The sequence below is a fragment of the Ursus arctos genome, unplaced genomic scaffold (genome assembly GCF_023065955.2).
Source record: "Ursus arctos isolate Adak ecotype North America unplaced genomic scaffold, UrsArc2.0 scaffold_5, whole genome shotgun sequence".
Lineage (NCBI taxonomy): Eukaryota > Metazoa > Chordata > Mammalia > Carnivora > Ursidae > Ursus > Ursus arctos.
In genome coordinates, this window is record NW_026623067.1 from 59,910,416 (window position 1) to 59,936,318 (window position 25,903).

At 36.9% G+C, this 25,903-nt stretch overlaps 2 protein-coding genes and 1 pseudogene across 19 annotated transcripts in view; 1 reads left to right on the forward strand and 2 right to left on the reverse strand.

Annotated features, from left to right (window-relative positions):
- The window catches only part of ANKDD1B (ankyrin repeat and death domain containing 1B), a 56,364-nt gene extending 51,862 nt beyond the window's left edge, over window positions 1-4,502 (forward strand). Inside the window, 2 exon segments of the mRNA XM_044384112.3 lie at window positions 801-932; window positions 1,972-4,502. Coding sequence (XP_044240047.2) covers window positions 801-932; window positions 1,972-2,033 — 194 coding nt within the window. The 3' untranslated portion in view covers window positions 2,034-4,502.
- A 451-nt stretch (window positions 4,503-4,953) lies between these two features.
- POC5 (POC5 centriolar protein) overlaps window positions 4,954-25,903 on the reverse strand; it is a 37,273-nt gene continuing 16,323 nt past the window's right edge. For all 18 annotated transcript variants that reach the window (XM_026498760.4, XM_026498762.4, XM_048221226.2 and 15 more), the window contains 7 exons: window positions 25,141-25,317; window positions 23,394-23,498; window positions 21,586-21,765; window positions 19,440-19,593; window positions 15,883-16,157; window positions 8,483-8,659; window positions 4,954-5,327 (listed from right to left, as the gene is read on the reverse strand). In XM_026498760.4, coding sequence (XP_026354545.1) covers window positions 5,184-5,327; window positions 8,483-8,659; window positions 15,883-16,157; window positions 19,440-19,593; window positions 21,586-21,765; window positions 23,394-23,498; window positions 25,141-25,317 — 1,212 coding nt within the window. In that variant the 3' untranslated portion in view covers window positions 4,954-5,183. The remainder of the gene's footprint in view (window positions 5,328-8,482; window positions 8,660-15,882; window positions 16,158-19,439; window positions 19,594-21,585; window positions 21,766-23,393; window positions 23,499-25,140; window positions 25,318-25,903) is intronic.
- LOC113254910 (eukaryotic translation initiation factor 3 subunit F-like) lies at window positions 19,607-21,479 on the reverse strand (annotated as a pseudogene).

The window sequence follows — 25,903 nt, forward strand, 5'->3', positions numbered from 1 at the left end:
ATGGGTACAGTTCACTCTCCCTGAAACACCTGCTTCTTTAACAGTCTGTCCAGCAAGTTTCCTCCCCAGAGCTCAGGCTCTCCTTTTGTGGTATCTGCCTGCTCTCACACGCACTGGCTAGAACTGGAAGCCTGTTCTGTGTTTGTAACTCTGAACTCCTGTTGCGAGAGACCCATCTCAGCACTTACCCCAACATCTCTCAGGGCTTAGGTATCCAGTGTGTATTTGCCCAGTGAATAATCCTGGCCCAGGGGATGCATACCTCCATCAGAAACTGGAGGGGCATGACGGTACACGTTTGCTGCTTGTAGTGCGGTTAACAGACAGCAACATCAGCATCTGGGTGCTTATTAGAAGTGCAGATCCTTACCCCAGACTGACTGCATGAGACTCTCCATTGTAACAGGATTCCCCATTGAAATAGGCACTTTGCGTGTGAGAAATGGTGGTGCATAGCAGTGCCACCTGCACGTTGAAGGAGAGCTCTGCATCTCATTCCAATTGTTCCTTACCCTTGGGCCGGGACTCAGCTGCTTCATCTATCTGCTCCTTTGGTCTGTGTCAAGCACAGTAGGTGCAAGGCAAGCGCTGGAGTGAATCCAAATTCTGGTCACCCTAAAGAAATTCCATTGAGGGGAACTGGAAGGACTTTCATCCACTGGGCTTTTTATCTAACAGCCATCAGAAGAGGAATGAGTTGCAACCATAGTCATACAGGAAATTCGGTGAGAACTAAGATCACAATAAAAAGAGACATCAGCATGTGGTGTTTTGCCTCTGACTGTATGTACTTGGCACAGGAAAGGGAAATTTCCGTGAATACGGCCACAGGGCTCTGCTCATCTGGCTGCATGGGACCCTGATGACACAGGCCACTCCGGTCAAGCATCTGTATGAAGAGCTGGTACGCACGGGTTTCCCACAACTAGCCGGTGAGTTAGTTTTCAAGACAGAAGTTCCTTCTCCCTTAAAATGGTGGGGGGACGGTCAGCAGAAACAGTACTGTCCATTAACAGTCCCAGTGTGATGAGAGCTGTGGCTCATAAAGAATAGCAGCTCCTCTGGTGAGTGACTCAGTACTGATCCCAGGTTCACCTGGCAGGTCTCAATGTCACCCCCCTTGCTGGGCATTTGAAAAAGTAGAGGAGGATTTCTCTTGGTGTGTACCTGTGGCAGGGTGTAGAGGTGTGCGTGGGGTGTGGCGAGCAGGAGAGGGCAGGAATGCTAAACCATCTCGTAAGGTTAGAGGATAGTTTCCACAGCTAAGCATTGTCTTGCTCAGAAGGCCATTTTGCCCCCGTCAGGGAAATCTGCAAGTTAGTGCACTCGAAAATGTTATCTGTAGATTAAAAGAAAAGAGCAGACGGGCTTTTACTTTGGCAGCTGAGGTTACTGCTAAAAATCACTTGCCAAAGACTGTATTGTCAGGAAGATGCTTTCAAAACTGATCAATAAATTGGGTGTTATAACTATCATGTAGTAATAACCATTCAAGCAAAATATAGGCACATCTGCCATTATTTCCACTGATGCAGTTTTACCTGAAGCTGAGCATAAACGCCTGAATCACACCACTGATCCAATACTCCGTTTCAAGGGATCGTGCATGGATGACGTCTCCTCCCATGACATTATCTTCATTAGCACTGGGATTGTACCCTCAACTTTAAATTTCTTTGTTTCTATAAAAGGGCATCCACAAGAATTCTCAGGGGAGACTGAGGCAGTCCCCTGAAGGGGTGCAGGGATGTGCTCGAGAGCAAGACTGTGTGGGCCCGTACCTGAACTCCACGGCAGTGTGATCTCGAGCAAGTTCTCCAACCTCACTGTGCCAGTGTTCTCCTTTACTAACTAGAAAATTGTCTGTGTCAAAGGGTTGTTGGCGGATTAAGTGAGTTATAGTGCCTGGCACACGGCAATTGCTTAATAAATGTTAGCTGTTAATAATAAACGTTATCCTATTTTTTCCAGAAAAGATCTGTCAATTCAAAAACGAAACTGACTCCAGGTCCAAGAAATGTGCAGTTTCATAAATGTCTAAAGAAACTGTATTTAATTGATCTTCCACTCAGCATTGTCCCTTAAATTCAGTTCTTTAATGCCATAAAATTCTAGCAGTAGCATTGATTTTCCTTTCAACTGTGACGATGGTGGTGACGGGCAGCTCTAACAGATGATAAAATGGTATTAGTACTTTCCAACTACTGAAATGAAATGTCAGAAATTTTTTTTTGATTTTTACTTAAAGCAAATTGTATATGATTTTTGGATTTCTGCCATTTGATGCAACATATGGGATAGCATAATCTAGGTTTTGTGCGTCATTTTTTTTTTTTAATGTTGGTAGGAGCAGCATCCTGGTATATGAAAAAACCAAGGGATTTAGAATAGACAGACATGGTTTTAATCATGGTTTGCCACTTGTCAACTGTGAGCCTTTGGGCATACTAATATTCAAGTTCTCAGATCTTCAATTTCCTTCTTTATAAAATGGGGGAGTGTCTCTCTCTTCCATAGCATTGAACATGAAGGTTGAATGCCTGTTAAATGCCGAATCTCATGCCCACAGTATTGGAATCATCCACTGTTAGCTATTTCTCTTCAGTGAGAAAAACTAGTTTTGGCAATTTTGGTTACTGTTGGCTTTAAATAACACATATGTGTAGTATATTGCTTAGAAAAGACCAGAACTGTATACACCAATGTTTGTTGTTTTTTTTTTAATCTCTTGGTGATATAATTACAGGTGATTTTCATTGTCTTTGTACTTTTTGGTACTTTCCAGGGGTTTTTTTTGACAGTCAGCATGTAGTATTTTTATAATCTGAGAAAGTTATGAAATAAATATGAAATCAAGTATGAACTCATATCAGTTTATGTGCACCTATTCATTATAAGTTAAGGCTCTCCATTCTCAAATTCTGACTTTACTTCTATAAGGCCAGAGATAAAATCATGAGCAATATCAGTCCAGTTATTCTATTATGAATTTATAGTTTTACATCTTTGTTTCATGCTGAGTGTAAACGGCCCACTGACTTTTATAAATGTTTAAAATGGGTAACATGTTCACACAAGTCCAAAAAGTAAGGTATTCAGTGAAAAGTCTTGTCCCCATCTGTTCTCCAATATGGCTGGTTTCCACTGATCATGCTACTTACTCCCTCTTCCAAAATCTGGGTAACCTCTTAATGCAAAAGTAAACAAATAGAATACATACTCTTACTGTATAAGTGTTTTAATTGTAGAGTTTAAGTTAACTTAGGCTAACACTAATTATTTGGTTCTGCTTTGGCCAATATACAAGTTCTAGAGCTTAAAGCTTAAAAAGATGTGTATGATATTCTTAATTACAATATTCATAATACTCCCTTTAGTTTGTCCATATGGTTATGGCTTGGATATTGAAAACCATTCCTAGTTGTCATCTAGGTTCCTCAAAAAGCAGAGCCTGAGACCAAAGTCTGTGAGTAGCTGCTTTTTAGGAGTGCAGATCCAAGGAAACAAGAGGGAAAAAGGGAGTGAGATGAGGAAGGAGGGAGAGCCCAGGTGAGGGTGCAATACCAAACTGGCCACTACTTGGTATCAAGCATAACTGATCATCTGACTTTCAGGGTACTCTCTTCTGAGAGATGGGATGGCCTAGTACACCTCAGGCAGTTCATATGGGGGAGAAAGGAAGAACTGATCCATTACCACAATGGGGTGTTAATTCCGGGCTGCATATGAGTAGGCTCCAAGTGGAGCCAGTGATCTGTTGTGCTTCACTCAGGGTGCATGGCGAAGTCCTAGAGAAGAGCATGGCCGTGGTACGGGCAGCACAAGAGGTGCTGTAGGTTTGTGTTTGTTGAAACCCATGAGGAGCTGTTTGCCACAGTGGTAGCTGGGCCAGAATTCAGAACAGTGCTGCATAAGAAGGATCTAATACGCTAATTCTTTAATTCTGTAGTTCAGAAAAGTTCAGAAAAGCCTTGGTCTGTCCTTTAGAAAATAGGATATCTGTGTATCTCACATTTATTCTCATGTTCTATTACAATGTGAGGCAATAAGAAAACCTATTTCCTATAATAAAGTTAGAGCACAGAATTAGATCACATTCAAAGTGAAAGAGGCTTCTAATCAAGTCCATCCAGTTCTGTTAAAGATACGAAAATTGAGGCTCTGGACAGATTCTTTAGAACTGACTTGTTTTTATATAACCCAAAGTACTTTGTGAAATAGGAAGGGAAGGTAGATCTCACTGTTTCACAGATGCGATCCTAAGACTCATGGAATTAAACGTCTGCCCCAAGATAACCAGTCAGCCAGCAATAAAACCATTTGAAGCCTGGTCTTGCTTTCTTCAATCACTTTCACCCAGATGGTTTCTTCCACTGAAAAGTCTCTGCCCAGGCCTAGAAGGTTTGTCGAGTTGCTCAGTGCTACACCCACCCCCACAGGGTGATGTTTAGATGTTCAGAGAGAAAAAGGGTTCAGTGCCATACAATTTCAGAAGGGCAAGAAAGAACATCAGAAATAGGATCTATATGTTGGCTAACTGAATATTAAAAAAAAAAAAACCTACGTTAAAAAAAAAAAGATCATTCCAAGAGGAAATTTTTTTGATGTTTCTGTGTCTTTTTGTGCTAGTAAAAAAAACTTTCCCTTTTAACATTTAAATTATTCACAGGTCTCACCAATTCCCATTTTTAATTGTAACAGTCTTAGGAAAATGAAGATTAATATACTAACATCACAAAAACTTTGTATTAAAGTATCATTATTACTCTTTTTAATTTTAAAATAAAAATATCTTAATTTTTCTATTAGTTTTAATATTTTTAGTAAAGTTCTCAGTTTACTTGGTCACATTGGAAATGATTTAGCCTTTTGGAAATAACGTTGAGAAAACAGGATTTATATACTTTTATGGTGTAATCAGTAACAGGCTGAACCTATTAAAAAATTAAGTCATTTTTTAATTTAAAAAAGTTTTACTTAATTGCTTAAATTAAAAAAATAACATTATAATAATCCTACATATAGTTACAAAGGATGGAATGGCTTAAAAAAGTCTCTTGTAATTTTGAAAAGATGAACATGATGTATCCATGATGTTCCAAGAATATGAAATTTTAAAAACTAGAGACTTCTAATCCTTGGCAAAACCAGAATTAAAAGATCTCAATATGTGCATATTCATTTCAGTCAACCACTTTTATGGAATGGATGCTTGTGAGAGACTGGGTGTGAGTTGACCTGGTTCCGAGGGATCTAGAAGCTGAGGTACTACTTTCAGGATGAATCGTCCGGGGATATTTTGCTGCAGCAGCTTGAGGAATGGTTTGCTGAAAAGGTAAAAATCTGCTTTTACAATCCCATAAAATTACACATACTAAATACCATTTCATTATATGTAATTTAACCAAACAAACATTTGTTAAGCATCCAGTAGATATATGTAATAAGCTGGTGAAGCAGCTTTTAAAACAAGTAAGATGTGGTCCTTAATCCATAAGTTAGACTGACGTGCTCATTATCCACACTTCAGTAGCAGAGCTATATTCCAGAGGATCACAAAAAGAGCCATGGGAATCATTCCTCAAAGACGACTCAAGTGGAATTTTTAGTGTTTACAAAGGCCAACTACAGAAAGGGACTTTATGGTGTTTGGAAGAAGGGCAGCCCCAAGCCCACCCTCCCTCCATTTCAATCCATTTTCTCCTCCCCGTATCTGTTAACATACGGAGTTCAATCTCAGGGAACATGGGGAAAGCTCTGAGGAATCCTGCCTGGTCCTTGCTTCACACCAGAGTAAAGCACATCTCTTGTATTTCAACCTGGTTCACCTAGGAGCTGACTAAACCTTTTATGATCATACAAGAGGAGATATTTCCAGAAGCCTGGTGCTCCTTAGTGTGGATTACAACTTTCTATACGAGTAACTAGACATTGAGGACACATGTTGAACGGAGGATACCCACACCATCTCAGGGCTCAGGGGAATATCTTGGACCCAAGCACTGAAGCAGCAGAGTCAGCGCACGACCGACTTCATCTATACAAGTACATATTACAAGCATTCATATGTGTACAAGGTACAAGTACTGGGCACAGCTCTCAGTAGGCAGCAGTGGCACTTGTTATCCAGTTCTCAGTCCACGTCACTGAGTAGTACATGTAGATTCCTTTCAAATACTTGAAGTAAAATTATATATATTTGATCAAAACATTCACTACGTATTTTAAAAACTCTTTACTCAAAAAAAAAATGAAGGAAAACTCTTACAACAAAGGTCTTCATGACAGATACTGCTTTAAGAGTTCCTCTTTAGAGAAATGGAAAAATTATTTCCTGTTTTAAAAGTATTTTATATAAATGTTTCATTGTACATAAATAACTGGATAACCATTACAGACGGGGGACAGTCTTCCAACTAGAGAAAATTTAGTTGCTAACTACCTAATCTGACCCTGTTAAAAGAGCTACTGGGGAGAATGGGCAAGAGGAAATGTAGAAACAGATTCACTGGTTTCATGAGCTACCAAAATACGGCAGAGAATGAAGCAGCACTAGGAACAAGAAATTATCCAGCAGATGGGGCTAAAGTGTCAGAAATCTGACTACGGGCTTATTGGCAATAACTGTTTCTGGTAGTTACAGGTCTTGATTTTGGGGTAAAATGAAAAGTAGTACAGAGAACTGCCGTGGTGTCTGTTATATAATCCCAATTAGGAAATCATGGAAGCAGTTCATGGCTGTCTCATTCACAGCCAATTACTGGAGAAGCACTGTACATACTGAATCAGCAAAGGGCAGCTGGGGTTGTAAGTCTTTATTTCCTTGTTTGTTTGTTTTTCTGTAGAATATGAATTCCTGTCATTAGTACAAAAACAAAAGGCTGCCTTAATTAAAAGCATATATGTGGTCTCTTTATGTCTTCTTGATCTTACAAATGGACAGTACCTCTCCCTCTCTATATACATACGTGCTGATAAAAATACAAATGAGTTCATTTCTTCTTATTTCTGATAACTAATCTCACATATTCAAACATATATTGAGAAGTCACTTAAGGGCCTTCAGAGTCTATGTAACCTCTGAAGGCTGATAGTCCTCCACCCTCCCTACCCTCCCTACCCTCCATCTGGACTTGGTGCCTCCCTGTCAGTCTCCACTTCACCGTGGTCATTCTTTACCTGAGGCTAAATTTAAACAAGTACTCCAGCTCCTCTTAATCATCTAGCAACCATCTAGTGCCCAGAAAGAAAGGGTGTAAAATCATTTCACATATATTTTTGCTAATATTTTGACATATTAAGTAGACAGGAGTGTTGTCTAATGTTGAAATTTTATATTGGGGGCATTCTCTTTTAAAGTCAATTCTTTTTTTTTTAAGAATTTATTTATTTATTCGACAGAGATAGAGACAGCCAGCGAGAGAGGGAACACAAGCAGGGGGAGTGGGAGAGGAAGAAGCAGGCTCATAGCAGAGGAGCCTGATGTGGGGCTCGATCCCACAACGCCGGGATCACGCCCTGAGCTGAAGGCAGATGCTTAACCGCTGTGCCACCCAGGCGCCCCAAAGTCAATTCTTGTTTCTTTTTAAGGATGTGATCATGTAACTTTCAAAAATTAAAACTTTTTGAGACAATTGTTGATTCATATCAGTGTTAAATAATACAGAGGTATCCCATGCACCTTTCTCTAGTAATTTTAAATTTGCTTATTGTTTTACAATTTATAAAGTGCCTTTTTTTTTTAAGTATATCTCATTCAATTTTCACATTATCTCATTTAATCCTGAATCCAGAAAATAAGTCTAGGAGCTAAGTTTTACATTTTACACAAGTGGAAATGGAAGGTCAAATATTTTACTTGATTTGTGTATGATCACAAAGGCAATAAGTAACAAAACTGAGGCACTAACTCAGGCTTTTTTGGTTTATTTTTGCTTAAATTCCAGGCATTTTCTTTTATATCACGTGAATTTATTGCAACCTGAATTCTTTTCCAAACTACAAATATGCTGACAGTTATATTGAAAAAAGGGGAAGACTTAAAAAAAAAATGAAAAAAAAAGCAAAAATTAAAGACTATAAAGATAGGGAAGTGTTTCTTGTAATCAAATACCTGCTACGTGAATAGCAGGTAATGAGTAAACAGCTTTTGTCTCTTTTTTTAAATTAATGAGAAATCATTTATATATTTCGTTTGGTCACCAACATAGTGGATTACTTTTTGTGTTGATAATTTTTACACTGTTGAGGAGAAACAATGTTGAGGAGAAACAATGTTTCTGAAATTAATTTCCTAAAAGAGGAAAGGAAGATTTAGAGGAGGTTTGAAAACTATAAGTACATAAAGTATCATAATAAAAGGTAGAACAAGTTAAGAGTCATCATGGATTTTCATCTTCTCAACATGCAGCTTACGTGTTTATTAGTCTATAAACTCTCAGGAAAAAGATTTTTTGACAAAGGTCATCAAAAATGTACTTACCACTGTAACTGGATGATGTTTTTCCACAACAACTGAGCTCATGGGAGGAGAAACTCCCATTATAGCTAAGCTGCTACTAATTCTGTTTTTTGAGGCAAAATCACATTTCCCTGTGATCCGGGCTGTAATTGTTCTTCCAGCTTTCTGCTGCGCAGATGTCACAACTCTGGGCACATACTGAAAAAACAAAGAAATATCCAGCTGGTAGAAAAATCCATGGCAAAATATGTACTACTTTTGCTTCTATAACTTATAAGGGAAATACATAGGCACTTAGAAAAATTGTGTATTAAGCAACTTTAACATGGAAAAAATAAACTTAAAACAATGAGATAAAAAGCAGAACATAGAACCAAGCACTGCAAAAATCAGCCCTTTAACCTTGGGTTTGCCAACCACTTTACAGGATTTTATGAACTTTTAGAAAAACTCTTTATTCTGAAATAAATACAGATTCATAGGAAGTTACAAAGATAGTATGGAGAAGTCCTGTGTATTCCTCACCTGGTTCCCTGCAATGATTATATCTTCCATAAGTATAGTATAATTATGATGTCAAAGCCAGGAAGCTGACATGGGTATAATGCCTTAGTATAACAGATCTGAGTCATTTTTATCTCCTGTCTAGATTTCTGTAACTATCACCATAATCAAGACACAGAACTATTCTAGCACCACAGTCTCCCTCTTCTGACCTTTTAGAATCATATCCACTTCCCTTCCTCAATCACCCCTAACCCTTGGCAACCGTTATTCTGTTTCATGAATGCTTTTTATCCTTATGTATAATTAATTTTACACATATGCTTCTCATTAGACATATGCTTTTGTGTTCTCTTTTCTTATTGCTTTGTTAATATACTTTTTCTCATGAATACAGAGACCTGCCATAAATTTTAATGAGAGGTTTTAATAACCAACAAACTAAGGTTTATCTAACTCAGTTCTTTTCCTATTAAAATAGGAAACAAATTTTTAGAAATGAAGATTCACCTTTTCTTTTGAGTCGTTTCTATAGAATATTTTGCAAAAATAAGATAATCATATCAAAAGGTAATGTCAGCTTTTATAGCTTTTGTAACTTACTGCTGGATGATACTCCAAAAAGATTATATTTCTATCAGGAATAACATATATATTTGATTTAATTTGTGGTTCCTTATTAATTTTTCATATTTGCATTTCATTTTGTCAACTATCCATGTTTTTTAATTACTGCCAGGAATGGGTACTGCTCTCAAAAATGTTTAATTGCTCCTGATGAATGTTTAATTGCTCCTGATACAGATACTTATCTAATAATATTTTCCCTGTTTCATTTTATGTTTTATTTTTCAGTACACATAAATTTAAAAAATTATAGTTAATTTTGTCATTAATTTCTTCCATAATGAAGCAGCCTGCTTTGGACAGCTGGGGTAATTATGCTCTTCTAACATTTACTTATTTGGGTCTAACTTATTAAAACTTTGAAATTTTAGTGTGAATTATGAATCTAAATTAATTTTCCCTCTAACCATAGTTTTACGAAAAGCATTATTAAATAGTGATCTTTCCTCATTATTATACCCCATCTGAGGTTTCATTCATCTAAGTTCTTTACATATCTGCATCTAGGTACAGATGGTCACAGCTGTATATTAAAAGAGGATAAGAGTGGGTTCCATGAGAAATGTCTCTGGGAAAATTAAAATCACAGAATATTGATGTGTTGGGAGGACTCTAGGAAAATAGCCCTCAGTGAGGTTTTGGAGAGTTTGGATGTGAGACTTAATTACAGTTGCACAGAAAACCAAGCAAAGACAAAATGAAGGAATCAATTCCAGGAACAAAAAATTGTACTAGAAAGGAAATGCAGGCAGAATATACATTTGCAGCTTAGCCATATTTACATAGTCATCATAAATTTTAACTTAATGCAAAGTTGGAATATCTGTATCTAAATATACAAAGTAGAGGAGTACTTAGAGAGGGTAACTTAGTTCAGCTGACTCTTGATTTTGGCTCAAGTCATGATCTCAGGGTTGTGAGATCGAGCCCCATGTTGGGCTTTGTGCTGAGCGTGCAGCCTGCTTAAGATTCTTTATCTCCCTTTTCCTCTGGCCCTCCCCCTGCTCACAAGCTCTTTCTCTCTCTCAAAAAATCATATATACATACATACATACATACAGTGGATGAGGGAGGGGGAGGGAAGGAATAAGGTGGTATTCAAAAGGCCAAATTCTTTCACCCATAATAGGAAGTCAACAGATAATGTCTGAAACTGATGCACGTGGAAATGATGATATTGAACATATTATTCAGGGGAAAAAAGGTAAATAGGAGAAACAGCTAATAGAATTTAGGGAGAGATATTTAGACAACTGTCTCTCACTATAATACTTATAGAAACTATTTAGCTATTTAAACTAAATTTTTATGGGTCTTATGAATTTAAGAAACCAAAACTCTGATCCTAAAATATTTACAAATATGTTTTTGTGGACTAAATTCATGCTTTGACCTTAGGGAAAGCTTATCCTATTTCATATTAAAATAAAGTATAAAAAAGACTTTATAAACTGCTGAAGAGTTTTAAAAAACCATTTTAAAATGTAAAATATAAAATTAATTGCCGGTAAGAATATTTTTATGAAAAATTGAAAACTGAAGTACAATTAAGCTGGTAACCTTATTCCTGCCCAGTCACATATGAGGGGTATAAACAGTCCCAACTATAACAGCTGTTCTTACTTGGGAGGATGAAGGAATGAAAGAAAAACTAGGTAAGTTTTTTTTTTTTTTTAAGATTTTATTTATTTATTTGACAGAGACAGCCAGCGAGAGAGGGAACTCAGGCAGGGGGAGTGGGAGAGGAAGAAGCAGGCTCCCAGGGGAGGAGCCTGATGTGGGGCTCAATCCCAGGACTCTGGGATCACGCCGTGAGCCGAAGGCAGACACTTAACGACTGAGCCACCAAGACGCCCCAAAACTAGGTAAGTTTTGACAGGGAGACATGTGGAATGAGAAAAACTAGAGTAGTTGGGAAAATGCCCATGGCTGATAACCTTCACGGAATCAGTTGAGAATTGCTTTAAAATGCCTCAGTAGGGGGCGCCTGGGTGACTTAGTCAGTTATGCGTCTGCCTTTGGCTCAGGTCATGATCTCAGGGTCCTGAGATTGAGCCAGGCATAGTTGGGCTCCCTGCTCAGCAGAGAGTCGGCTTCTCCCTCTCCCTTTGCCCCTCCCCATGGCTCATGCCCTCTCTCTCTTGCTCATTCTCTCAAATAAATAAAATCTTAAAAAAAAAAATGCCTTCAGTAAGATGAAAATACATACTCCAGTAAAGAAATAAAGACTACAAAGAAACCTCTATACACTTCTTTGAACTAAATAGTTGTCTTAATTGATTTGCAGGTTTACTAAGTCCAGTTTTTATTTTCAAATGGTTTGTTCTATAATCAGATTGCGCTGCAAGTTTTGTTAGGTTAGAAAGTGAAATTGGAAATTACAGAAAAAAATCCACTGAGTGTAGCTTATATAAAGGAGATGGCTTAATTACAATCTGTGGACCCATACTCAGTTCGGCTACACTAGCAAATTAATACACACTTATGTTTGAACATAAAATGATGTGTAAGATATCAAGGAAACAGTCAGAAAAACTAAGAGGCAGCCCACGGAATGGGAGAATATATTTGCAAATGACACTACAGATAAAGGACTGGTATCCAAGATCTACAAAGAACTTCTCAAACTCAATACACAAGAAACAAATAAACAAATCAAAAAATGGGCAGAAGATATGAACAGACACTTTTCCAATGAAGACATACAAATGGCTAACAGACACATGAAAAAATGTTCAAAATCATTAGCCATCAAGGAAATTCAAATCAAAACCACACTGAGATACCACCTTACGCCAGTTAGAATGGCAAAAATAGACAAGGCAAGAAACAACAATTGTTGGAGAGGATGTGGAGAAAGGGGATCCCTCCTACATTGTTGGTGGGAATGCAAGTTGGTACAGCCACTCTGGAAAACCGTGTGGAGGTCCCTTAAAAAGTTAAAAATTGAGCTACCCTATGATCCAGCCATTGCACTACTGGGTGTTTACCCCAAAGATACAGACGTAGTGAAGAGAAGGGCCATATGCACCCCAATGTTCATAGCAGCAATGTCCACAATAGCTAAATCGTGGAAGGAGCCGAGATGCCCTGCAACAGATGACTGGATTAAGAAGTTGTGGTCCATATATACAATGGAATATTACTCAGCAATCAGAAAGAATGAGTTCTCAACATTTGCTACAACATGGACGGCACTGGAGGAGATAATGCTTAGTGAAATAAGTCAAGCAGAGAAAGACAACTATCATATGATTTCTCTCATCTATGGAACATAAGAACTAGAATGATCAGTAGGGGAAGAAAGGGATAAAGAAAGGGGGGGTAATCAGAAGGGGGAATGAAACATGAGAGACTATGGACTATGAGAAACAAACTGAGGGCTACAGAGGGGAGGGGGGTGGGGGAATGGGATAGACCGGTGATGGGTAGTAAGGAGGGCACATATTGCATGGTGCACTGGGTGTTATACACAACTAATGAATCATCGAGCCTTACATCGAAAACCGGGGATGTACTGTATGGTGACTAACATAATATAATAAAAAATCATTATTAATAAAAAAAAATAATAAAATAAAATGATGTGTAAGATATGCATAAATAATTTTTAAAAATTTCCTGCTTTAACTTTTTTTTAACTGACTTTTTGACTAAATGACCACTTACTGGTCCCAGTCACATAGGATCTCATTGAATTTATTAGCTTAATTGACTTAAAAACTGCTATAAAAATGGAAATTCTACCATTTTATGCCATATCAACAAAAGCAACAAAATCAAAAGGATTAAGAAAGAAAAGGGAAATGACATATTTTTAAAACTCAGTATTTTTATCTTAATATTTGACATGGAGACAAACCCGATTATTGGTTAAGAAACAGGGCTCTATAACCAACCTGTCAGAGTCTGAATTCCAGTTCTGTTATGCTTGTGTCCACAGTCAAGTTCCTTCCTCCCTCCCTCTAAACCTCAGTTTCCATTTATAAATGAGGAAAGCGGTGCTGGGTGCCTAATGATACCCTCTCACTTTCGATTCAGATGAAGAGAAAAGTTAAGAGGGAACCTTTACTAAAGAGTTTAAAAATCCAACTGAAACCCCTCAATTATTCCAACTGGGATTTAGAAAAAGAATAAAGCATCACTTATTGTCCCGCCTTGTGAACTGCAACATATTTGCTTATACAACTGCCTAAGGTATTTCCTGAAAAATGCTTTCCACCATGAAATTCTGTTATTTTATTTAACATGCTGAGGACGTCTGCAGAAATTTAAGAATCTTACAGATGAAGGTGTTATTTTACTAGGATGGTAATCCTCTTTTCTCCAGTTATTTGTTTTCCAGGCTCTGCAGTTTATTCTCTGTAAACATCTCCTTTTAGCTATTGAAAAATACTAAGATGGGAAAAAGTTTTGAATAGTTCCTAGGAAGCCTCTATGATTAAAATGAAAAGAAAGATAACCAGGCCTAGCTCATAAATCTCTCCTTTTCTAGTCCCAACAATGATGGTTTCATACTAGCTAAGTTATCCAACTAATGTACTTGTTCCTACTTTTGTTATTATGGTTCTTTTTAAAAACAAGAAGACACATTTGAGGTGAATCTGAACCTAAGGACTATAATTATATAAGGAAGGAAGAAAACTAGCATTATACTTAGAGTGATTTACTTCTGATTTTCCTCTCCCCTTAACCCTAAAGGCTGTATTTATGTGAACGAAATTGAATGTGTGATCTATTAATGAAGGAGGCTGTAGTTGGAAGGGCTGTCTACACAATATTGTGTTTTTCAGTTTTCAAACTTCAAAATTATCTCAAATTGTTTCAAAAAGTAACAAATAGGGTGGTAAGCATACTCACTCATTCAGTTCTTCCTGTGCATGTTCAGGTTTATATATAAATGTAGATGTACAAATGGTGTAGTCATATTTGAAGGGAATTTTGAAAAATCTAGGTCTGTGTATTATCTGAATATGCAACATGAATGACAAACCAGAAATTTAAATAAACACTATATTTACTTAAATGAGATCATGTGTATAGGATCACACTTGAAAATGTGTAATCATGAAAAATAAACACAGCTGAACATATGTCAGAGTTGAATTTTAGTGTCTTATTTCTAAGTGAAAACTCCCTCACACATTCAGATTTCTCTTAGCAGCTATATTTTTTAACCTCTTTGAATCAAGAGCAAATGGGATAAATAGCAGATCTCAACATATTTTTCCCCCAAGTTAGTAGCTTCCAAAAGGCAGAAATTCATGTTGGCTGGAATACTCCAGATGACCAGTTGTCTGGCTAGCTCAATGCCTTCCTTAGCTAGAGAGAGCTGTCCAGGGCAATGGCCGCTTCTGATGGTCGGCCAGGGGAGCCGTGAGACATCAGACCTATGGTGTCATCTCCTGTCCGCTCAGGTAAGGGGTTAGGGTCAGGAAGGAGAGGGACACAAGCAAATCAGAATCATCTCAGGAGCTTTCTAAAACTAGACATGCCTTTGTGCCTCAGCCAAGCCAGAGTAGGGAAGGGGATGCAGTGTTTTTAAAAAAGCCCTGCAGAAGTGAGTCCGATAAGTTTGGATTATATTTCTACTCCCTTCACTTTTGAGAATCGCTGCTTGAAGGATACAGTTTAACAAGAGGAGGCTCAGGAGTCAGAACCCGGACATGCTTTGTAACTCTTCCATATTAATTAGCTTGATTAATTCCCCGTCAGGCAAGTTCTCACACAAATACTCCATCCCCATTCAAAAGTTCCATGCTCTGTGTACTTCTCTTAAAGTAGCTCAGTGACTAGGAAAAACTACTCCCATCTTTATTCCAATTGTGAATTACAGATAAAAACCTAATCAAATCAAGATGGAGTAACTACAGAGTAGTGTTAACAATATACCTACATCCAGGAAAAGGGAAAGCTGTAGTTGAATACAAAAATATACAGAAGAGCCATTAATCTTCTAAGCCCTTGAAGATACCCACTAGAGTTCTCTTCAAAATAAAGTCTGTCATTAACTCTTTCTCAAATCTATTTTTCCTGAATAGTTCTAGAAAAATGTGAAATGAAAAGTTATTTTTGTTTTAATTATCACTACGATAATAGAACTTTCAGCTATTATTTTCATTTAAAGTTGTTTCAGCTACTTCATATATTAAATCTTTCCTGTGGCTTGGCCTAAATACCATACAGATTTTTCCTCCATGGGAAAATATGTTCTAAGTTAAAAATCTCCAACACACAAGCAAGTTTTGAGCCCTTTTCCCCACGTGGGCACCTGTATTAACTGTACTAACCATTTCTTCTGACGCAGCAGGAGCTGCAGATCCAGCGCCAAGAGTTGCAGAAACGGGAAGGTGAGCAGAGGAGGCGGAAGTGGCCCCGGCAGAAGTGATGGAAGCAGCAGAGGGAAAAGCAGCAGCACTGGCCGCTCCCATGGCTGCTGCCGGCGGGGACGGTGACAGTGCAGCCACTGAGGGCATTGGAGGGGCCAGAGGATCTGAATGAGCAGAATGTTCTTTGCCTTGAACACCAGGGCCATACTCTTCTTTTTTATTTGTGAAGTCTAGCCCTATAAATTAAAAATTAATTCCATTAAAATTCTTCCAGGTTAAGATTAGATTTATGCCCCCCCCAAAATGAAAATACATAATAGCTAAAATTTGGTTCTAAAGAAAATGTAGAAGTTTATCATATATTGCATATAGTGTTTAGCATTAAAACTGGTTAAAGTTAGCATTAACCACTAAAGAATTCAGACCATTTCCTTCAATACGTGAAAGCTAATGAATATTTCTCTTACGTAAAAGACAAAAATTAGTATGTACTCAGTGAGGATATCAGTTGAGTAAAATGTATTGTCAAAACAGCTATAATAATAATATGGTCACAGTGAATTTAAGGAATTTTGATGTCTTTTTGCATCTTTTCCTCCAACTGTCCTGATTGATGGCCTGGTATTTAGATCTGTAGAATTTTTTTCTGATATCACTATACCCTCTCATTTCCATCTATTGTTCCTATCCAAACAAAATCAACGTATTTTAAACTTGATTTTTCAGCAAACAATAAATCAGTAAGTAACACTAAAATTTTTACTTTCTTTTACATTGTAAACAAATCAGTTCCTGCAAGTGGATTATATAACTCATGAATTAAGGCATATTTGCACACTTACCTGATTTTAGTGACACCGTATATGATAACCTTCTCTCAAAAATGAATCTTACCCTTAGATCAAAGGAGTAACACTGGCTTCCAGAAGCTGGAGCAAAGCATTTCTTCAAACTTTAGATTTCCCCTCCAGTATTAGAATTTGGTTAAAATTTCCACTTAAACTGCATCTATGTGGCAGCTAACACCAGGGTAAGGGTTTGGAAATTCAGTCACTGAGATGTTTCAGAATGTCTGAATAGAGGGTGTTATATAACCCTATGTTTAAGTGGTTTTTGATGTTGTCCTCTTTGTATTGGAAATTTGGGCTTCTGTGTAAGTCCTTCTCTTAGGCTATCTTTATATAAAACAGAGTAATAGTACCTCATTAAAAAAGTTTAATGAGGATTAAAATGCACAGACCCTTTGAAATCCTTTGATGAGAGGGACTAATTCAATATAAAGTAATACTTTAAGAACAAAACACACAGAGTTTTTAACATGTTTTTGATAGCAAGTGATTCTGACTATTGTCTTTTTAGGTGGGTGGCAGACTTATCAGGGATTGAACCGGTACAAAGGTGAGTTCTCACATGGGATTCCCTGGAATAGAGGTAGGTGATAACTCTTGCTAAGGTGGGCTGAGAGATGCAGTTCCTTTCTGGCCAATCACCGTAAGGTTAATCATTACTCTCATTTTAACTGGGATAAATACGTTTTTTCATCTGTAAAGCATTTTTCTACTGTTCCAAAAATTGCTTTAATATTTGGCAGGTACCATTTTAAAGGCCATTTTTATTGTCACATTTTGCTTTCCTCATAAAACTTCTAATTTCCAATCTTTAAGATTTAGGATACTACACGGCATGAGACACACTGCATATCACAGACAGCAGAGAGTCAGACACACAAAACCCAAGTATTTGTTGTGCTGTGACACGATAGATAGACCACTATCGGGGTAGGTAGCCACAAAATTACACATCACAGAGCAAACCCAGCATTAGTTTACACTGAACTTTTCCTTTTGGCAGCTCTACCAACACTACTGCTAGTGTGTGTCTTACTATTCCTGTCATTTTTATCCCCCATTGTGATGATAAACAGACCACCAGGCCACTCAAAACAGTTAAGATCCCAGAACTTGGCATTAGCTGCAGATAAAAGGAGATTTAGAAGCAACAGGGGCAAAACAAATCATGTTCTGTAATTATCAGAATACATTTTCTCCAAATCCTGTTCTGAATATTTGCCTGTAGGAGACAAAGCTGTATTTGAATTTAAAATTTAAGACAGTAAATTTATTAAGGTGGTAAAATACTCTGTCCTAGTCAATTCATAACCTTCTTTATGTAGGTTATGAGAAACAGGTCTCTTATAATTGAATGTAGGAAGTATAATTTGTCACTTGTGAAATCTACGATCTGTTATAAGTAGATAATTAAATTCTTCAATTTAATACATACAACTTGCTAATAATTATAACTGGTGGTGGTGAGTTTGTTTTCAGTGTTGACACTCAAAAGACTATTTTTTTTGGAGAATTCAAGTACTCCTTTGGGTATTAGCAAGATACACTATTCTGCCCTGAGATTCTAGGATTCTAAGTTTATAACCTGCATGGGGACCACACACCATGACTGCTTCAGAAAAAAGTTATTTGTTTGCCTTAACTTGGAAGCATCCACAACACACCCAATTTAAATAATAAATATCTGAAGATGCTTTAAAATGAAGGTATGACAATCAAAGAAAAGTTATTCACTGGATTGGAATGTTAATGATGTTACAAAATGAAATTATCTCATTGATAAATAAACTGTGAATCTCAAATATGATTTAATATGAGGATATACTGCAAAAAAGTTTATATATTTACATAAAACAGGCTGACTTGAATTAAGACTGCAGTAATTATATCATTACTATCATATGCCAAAGTATGTTTTGTCTTTTAAAGAGCTTCCAATTATATTTCATTGCATTTCCACAAGAACCCTCTGTGAAGCAGGTAGGGAGGATTTATATTATCTTCTTTGTTCAGAGAAGAAAACTAAAACCCACTAAGGAAAATAGGCCTCAGTACAAATTAGTGGCAAAGATTCTAGTCATGTGCTATTCTAAACCCTGCTGAAGAAACACCCACATAAACCACACAGATCCCAGCTAATACGTGGACTTTTCTTTACTTGAAATAAAATTATTTTACTTGACTTCTGTAGATAGGCCTATATTTATATTTGTTGAAAATTAGTTTTAGTTGAGGCCTCTCTTGAATTGAAGACAAGTAATTTTTAAAATGGGAAACCATGACTAGATAAATAATTTAATTAACAAAATGATCCAAAGATTTTGGCTACTTAAAAAATAAATAAATAAATAAAAATCTTGTACTTGAAGGCATTATTAATTAAAAGAGCCTTAAAATTATGTTTTACATTCAAAACATCATTTTAACATTAAGCCTAAACACTTAAGAGTTGACAGTTTACTTGATCAGATCTAAGATACCATAAGTAACCAAAACTGAGTGAATTTTCATGGCAGATTTAAAACTGGATATACACCACCAAGTTAAAAATACCAGTACCTGGACAAGACACGGTCACTGCAGAAAATCAGTACTATAGACCACACCATCACTGAAATCTCCTCAAATTCTTTTTGAAAGTAGGCAGGAAACCTTATATAAAATACTAACCTGTATCACCTCTGTTTTGAAATATAGTCATGGCTTCAAGATTTAATGCACACACACCCCTCATGAAAGCTTTCTTCATGGAATCTTCAAAGTGCTCTTTTTCATGCTGCATTCTTTGAATCTCAGCTTTTGCATTTTCCAAAGCTCCAGATAACTAAATAAGGGGAATTTTTAAAAAGAAGAAAAATATTTGAGACAAAAGGATATTAATTATTCAAAAAATAGACTTACACTGTGAAGTTATTTATTTTTTTACAAAAGGCAGGCTATGTTTATTTAGAGTCACAAGGAGTTGGCTGACTCAATGTGACTCAAACCGCAAGGAAACCATTCTACTTCACTACATTGAGTCCTAGGGTTTCCCAGACTGGCCGGAGTGCTGCTTGGCGCCCATTCACAGGTTTACGAGTTTCTCACTGAGGGCAATCTGTGACTCTGAGAGATTGGCCAAGTAGCTGTTGAGCATGGTCTCAAAGTCACTGGGAATTATCTTGGGTACTTGGTTAACCAGGCTACTCAAGAAGCGGCCCACACTATTGTCAGCTGACACCTTTCCAGACAGCACATGGTCTGTATACTCTGTGCTTAGGGTATCCTTGATGTGACTGATGCCCCTACTTGCTGCAAATTGCTTGAATCTGAACACCTGGTTGGGGCTCCAACAGGTCTTCATGATCAGGTCAACTCCAATGTATTCAGTGTCATAATATGCATATTTCACTGCCAGAGGTGTGAACATCACCCCCATGGTACTCCCAGGGTCACCCATTAAAGTGCTGACATAGGCCCTGATGCTCTTGGAGGCTCGTGTCCACAATGAGGTGAATGGGGACGGGGACTGCCCTGCCATAGTGCTCATGGATCAGCACAGGGTGCTCTGTAATGTCACCGCCTGTTGGGTACCAGCCATGTCAACAGTTATCTCATCCTTTGACTCGTTGGGAGGTACTGAAAAGAAGCTGTTAGTGACTTCTGTTGATTGCCTGTCAACAGTTCTCAGCAGGGTCCCAATAACTCGGGCAGTGCTCCCATTGCATGGTGGCTGTCCGTGATGGAGACCAAAATGAGCTGGTGTGGCTGGACCACATGGCTGCATTTAAATGATGCATCTTACCTCTACTGTCTCTACCAACCATTCTCATTTCTAACCATAAAATCAAGTTTCAAACAAGGGGAATTTCACGCCGGTCCCACCAAATGTTGCTGATGTGTTTTAATTATACCAAATAGATATGTCATTTCTTACCATAAAACTTATGTAGATTATTAAACAAACTACATTAAGAACCATAGACAGGCTCTTATCTCTTCAGGAAAAAATTCCTAAATGCACTATTAACAGAATCGATCAATCTTTTTCTTTCTTTCTCTTTCTTTCTTTCTTTCTTTCTTTCTTTCTTCTTTCTTTTTTCTTTTCTTTTTTCTTTCTCTCTCTCTCTCTTTCCTTTCTTTCTCTCTCTCTTTTTAACTAAACGTTATCTATAGAATTTAAGCACAAAGTGACATTAGGTACAACAGTCTATCCTGCAGACCAAGTCTGAAGGGACTGAATTTTTTTTTGCATGTCATTTTGAATTGCAGAAAATTACTTATACAATGAATCTTATTTTTGACATTAAGAACTTAGTGCTATAATGATGAAAAAAAGGGGTTTTAAAAAATATTTGATTTCAAAAGGCCTACTGCATTCTTCACTATGGTTTTTATTTCATTTTGGGTCTCAAATATTTTCCTTTGGAAACAATGTTTATTTTATTAGTAAAAGTCAACGGGAAAATAACTTCAACTTATATGCAACTGCTTTATATCAACCTTATCAGAACATAAGGATAAACATTTTTGTTTTGGGTCTTTACTTTTGGCTCAATAAAGGCCAAATGAAGAAGCATAAGAAAGCATGCTTTCTTAGAAAGGTAAGGATCTATAGGTGATTTACATTTCCAAAGGAAATGTACATGCAAGACAGCCAAAACAAGTCTGGAGCTTTGCAGGTCTGCCTTACCAGTGTTCTCTGCCAGGAAGTCTCATTTGAACCCACATGGCATTAAACGGAACTGGAGAAATGGGTTACTCTGCCCAACAATAAACAGTTTTTTATCTTTTTAATTTTTATTAAAAGGAAGTGGAAGTATAAAAAAAAGTTTACCACAGCAACTCTGGTTTCATAATCATTGGAAATCTGGACACAAACTTCTTCTGCTCTTGCTTGACAAGCTCGTTCTACCACATCTTTCCACTGCTTCTGTACTATGGATCTCCAGCCTTTCCAGACTTTCTTCAGTAAAGTTCTCTGGAAGTACTGGTCAGCTAGTTTACCTTCATAGACCTAAATGAAAGTAATATACCTCAAAAACACAGTGACTGGTTAAATATATTGGTAGTGATATTAAAAGACATAATGTAACCCTGTGGTAAGCAGTGTATGTACGTTATCAACTAATCCTGTGTAATCATATTATATCGTATCTCCTGCAGACAGGAGAACAGGCTTAGAGAGGTTAAGTAAGCTGCCCATGTCACACAAGTAGAAAGGGAGAAGCCACCTTGCCTCATTTCAGAACCTCAGATCCTATCTTTACATCATTGCTGTATGCCACCAATCAAATTAGGAAGAAAAAACAAAACAAAACAAAAACAAATGAAAGGAAATGAGTAACTTGCCATTGGAGTTATGAATCTGCAGCACCTTTTAGCTGAAAGCAGGCCTAGGCAAACTAGAGAGAGTGGCTGCAAGGTCAAGAGGTTGATGCCCGTGGCTGCAGGTGCCACTGCTTCCTCTTTGGCTTGGTGGCCGCCACTGCAAGCAAGGCTAATTGAATTCACACACTTTGCTATTATATATATACAGTGCCAAACAGATCCAGGTAGAAGCATATGCCAGTCTTCTTTTATCCATGAATTTAAATTCTTTTGACGAAGTAGCTCCAATTTCAATTTTCTTAAATTTAAAAAGCTATTCAAAAACTGATGGCAGTCTCAACTATTTCAACTAACATTTAAACATAATATATTCTCATTATTTCACTTGATAAATAACTTTCAAAATATGGCATTCTCATGTAAATAGCTCTTTTCAATATGATTAGTGTAGAATTAATCTACTTGGATTAATAAACAATGAAAGTACTAGAAAGTATCCTTTAAAGAGAAATCCTGTTCCATGATAGTAGTACCTTTTCCGTAAGTTTACTCTCTTAGAAGTAAATGCACAGAGATCACGCCATGGCTCACATGAGCATCAAATAAGACACACACACACACATCCATCCCCTATACTCTTGAGTCTCTGTACTCTGTCTTCCTGTGGGATATACACATATTCTCATACTTTTCCACTTCTGATACAGTAATTTATTATTCTTAGTTTATATTTACTCTGCTATACTGAGTCAGCTCTTAATTAATTAAAATAAAGATGTTCAAGTTTAATTTATAAACAAACTAAAGATAATTTCTAAAAAGCTATACAGATATGGCTTTCTTTCATTCTCACTCTAAGGCAAGTCTACACAATAAACATTCACACAATTTAATAATATATTGATATAGTACTGGCTCTTTATGAAGAGGATATATTCAGGCATTTCTGAAGTAGAAACAATATAAGAAGCATTGATATGTTAAAGATTACAAATTCTTTTTCCACATAATCACATCTAACATTAAATTTGTTAAAGGGGTTCCATGATGAGGGCATCTATAAGTCAGGTATGATCCTTACTTACTATGAAGTAGGAAATGACAGATCAATTGGTCTATAAAATATAAGAGGTATTTTTTTCCCCAAACTGTATCAAAATCCTTTGAAATAAGAGCAACATTAAATTATAAATTCATTTTGATTTATTAGAAAATCTTTCTTTGACTTTAACAATAACTCTAAAATGTGATCCTAAACCCTTTTGAGTTCAGGAGTCTAATATCTGTCAGTTACCATTTTGTTTTTATACTTACATCCTGTCTGGATTTAACATGGCCAATTCGCCAGTGGAAGAATGTTCTCATCAACTCTATCCTTTCCTTTTGCTTGCCTATGGCATGAGACAAGCTAGAAATCACCTGTAAACGGCAATTAACCCAATTATTGTGATGTTACAATAACAGTAATTGGTGAAGTGACTTTCTCATATATCAAAAAATGCCCAAGAGAATACCTATGCATCACTAGTACATTCATCCAGTTAACCTCATTATTCTCTTTAAACAGACCAAAAAACTTGACCACATGAATGCACTACGTATCAATGAATGAAGAGGCACGAAAGAGAAAAGAAAATCTTCATTATGTGTATCTTGGTAATCACCAAAAAAAGTTTATGTATATGAAAATTAATATGGTCATTGACATTTAATTCAAGAAACACAACTACACATTTGAATATTTTGCTATGTATACAGAAAGTTTTTGTTCACTAGACTTGAGGGCGGGACCAGGTTTTAAATATCTTTCTGGTCCCCAAATACATTTGGTACCTTGGATGAGAAGTTGCTAAGAATTTTCTGGATTTAACAAACTCATAAAAGCAAACAATATTTATATTATAATGTACTTCTTCAGGTTTTCCTTCTTTAAAAAAAAAAAATCTATGAAGGCTTTTAAATCCTAAAATGATATTCTCTCTTACAAGAACTGAGTAGCTGAAATATATATATTTGAAACTGGCCATATTAAAGCAAGATTTAGTAAATTGGGCATATTTACTGAGAGAGATTTATTCTGGCTCTTTAAATAATTTTCAAAAGTGGAAAAGGGCACACATGCTAAGACATTAGTAATATTCCATTTTTTTTTTAAAGATTTTTTATTTATTTATGCGACAGAGATAGAGACTGCCAGCGAGAGAGGGAACACAAGCAGGGAGAGTGGGAGAGGAAGAAGCAGGCTCATAGCGGAGGAGCCTGATGTGGGGCTCGATCCCATAGCGCCGGGATCACACCCTGAGCCGAAGGCAGACGCTTAACCGCTGTGCCACCCAGGCGCACCAGTAATATTCCATTTCTTGAGCTCTATGGTGGCACATAGCTGTTCATCTTATTCATTTTCAAACTGGGGGCATGTACACTCTTTTGTGTGTGATACTTTGAAATTAAAAAATACATATATTTAAAATATTTTAGGGCGCATGGGTAGCTCAGTTGGTTAACTGTCTGCCTTTGGCTCAGGTCATGATCCCAGCACGGGGATCGAGTCCTGTGTCGGCCTCCTTGCTCTCCCTCTCCCTCTGCCATTCCCACCTCCCAGGTGCTTGGCGCTCTCTCTTAAAAAAAAAAAAAAATGCTCCCTGTGTCTATAATAAAAGGAGAAAGACTTCATCAATGAAAAAAGACATATCACAAATAAAATGTGAGATACTTAAAATAGCCCCTAAAAACATGGTTTAACATGTGGGTAATGCTAGCTCCCGTGATGTTCTCTTAAGAGCAATTAGGGAAAAAAGACTGGGGAAAACAATTAGTGTTCTGACAGCATGCACTTTTAAAACTTCAAGCACACTGACGCTGGTGACAAAGATTAAATGAATGACCCTGGGATGTTTAATAGGATGAATGTATCTTATTTTTATGCATCTATTTTTTTTTCCAGTTTCTGAAACAATCTTCCCTTTGTATCTTGTATGGCCTAAATAACCAGTTCCTGGTGTTTATTACCTAGCAAGATCTTTACTGCATCTCACTTAAAAAGAAACATAAAAGTGAAGACCTCATCTTTTCTCCCGATGGAAACTTCATAGGCTTTTTGCAGCTCCTTCAAGCTGTTGATCTGGTTGCACAGTTGTTTTAAGTGTGCTGCGTGTTTTTCTTTCTCTTTTTTCATCTCCATTCGGTGCCAGTCAATAAAATTAAGTCTCCATTTGCTTAGTTCAGATATGATGTTTGTCTGAAAAATAAGTACACCAGCAATTAAGCAGTTTGTTTAACACTGCTTCTTAAAATTACACTGAAATTAAGAAACATTAAAAATAATCAGAACAAGCAATCAGCATAAGAGCTATTTATAAAACTACTAATGAAAATGTTTGCAAGTTCAACAGTCACGGCTCTGTTCAGTTCACATTCGCCATACTAGGGAAGTGAATTTTTTTTACTATTTTAAGTTATTTTGTATGAAACCTTGTTCTTCAATAAAAATTTCAGGTCTCCTTCACTGGTAAACAGATACTTTATTCAAGGACGTTAATGTCCATATTAAGATGGATCAGGGAAAGCAGAAATGCGGGGGTTGCACCTAGGCTCAGCCATAGGACTGGGGAGTTATTTAGATAGAGGCGGATAGTGGAAACCATGGGGACTGATGCTTTCTTCCCCCAAATCATTTATCACAAAGGACATCTTACAACAGATTGCTACGTCTGATCCCATTTTATCCTACTGACTGGCATAAGTAAAAATAACAAATAATCATGTTATCAAAAAAACTGGGTAACAATATGATTAACTGAACATAGAACAAATTAAATGACTGG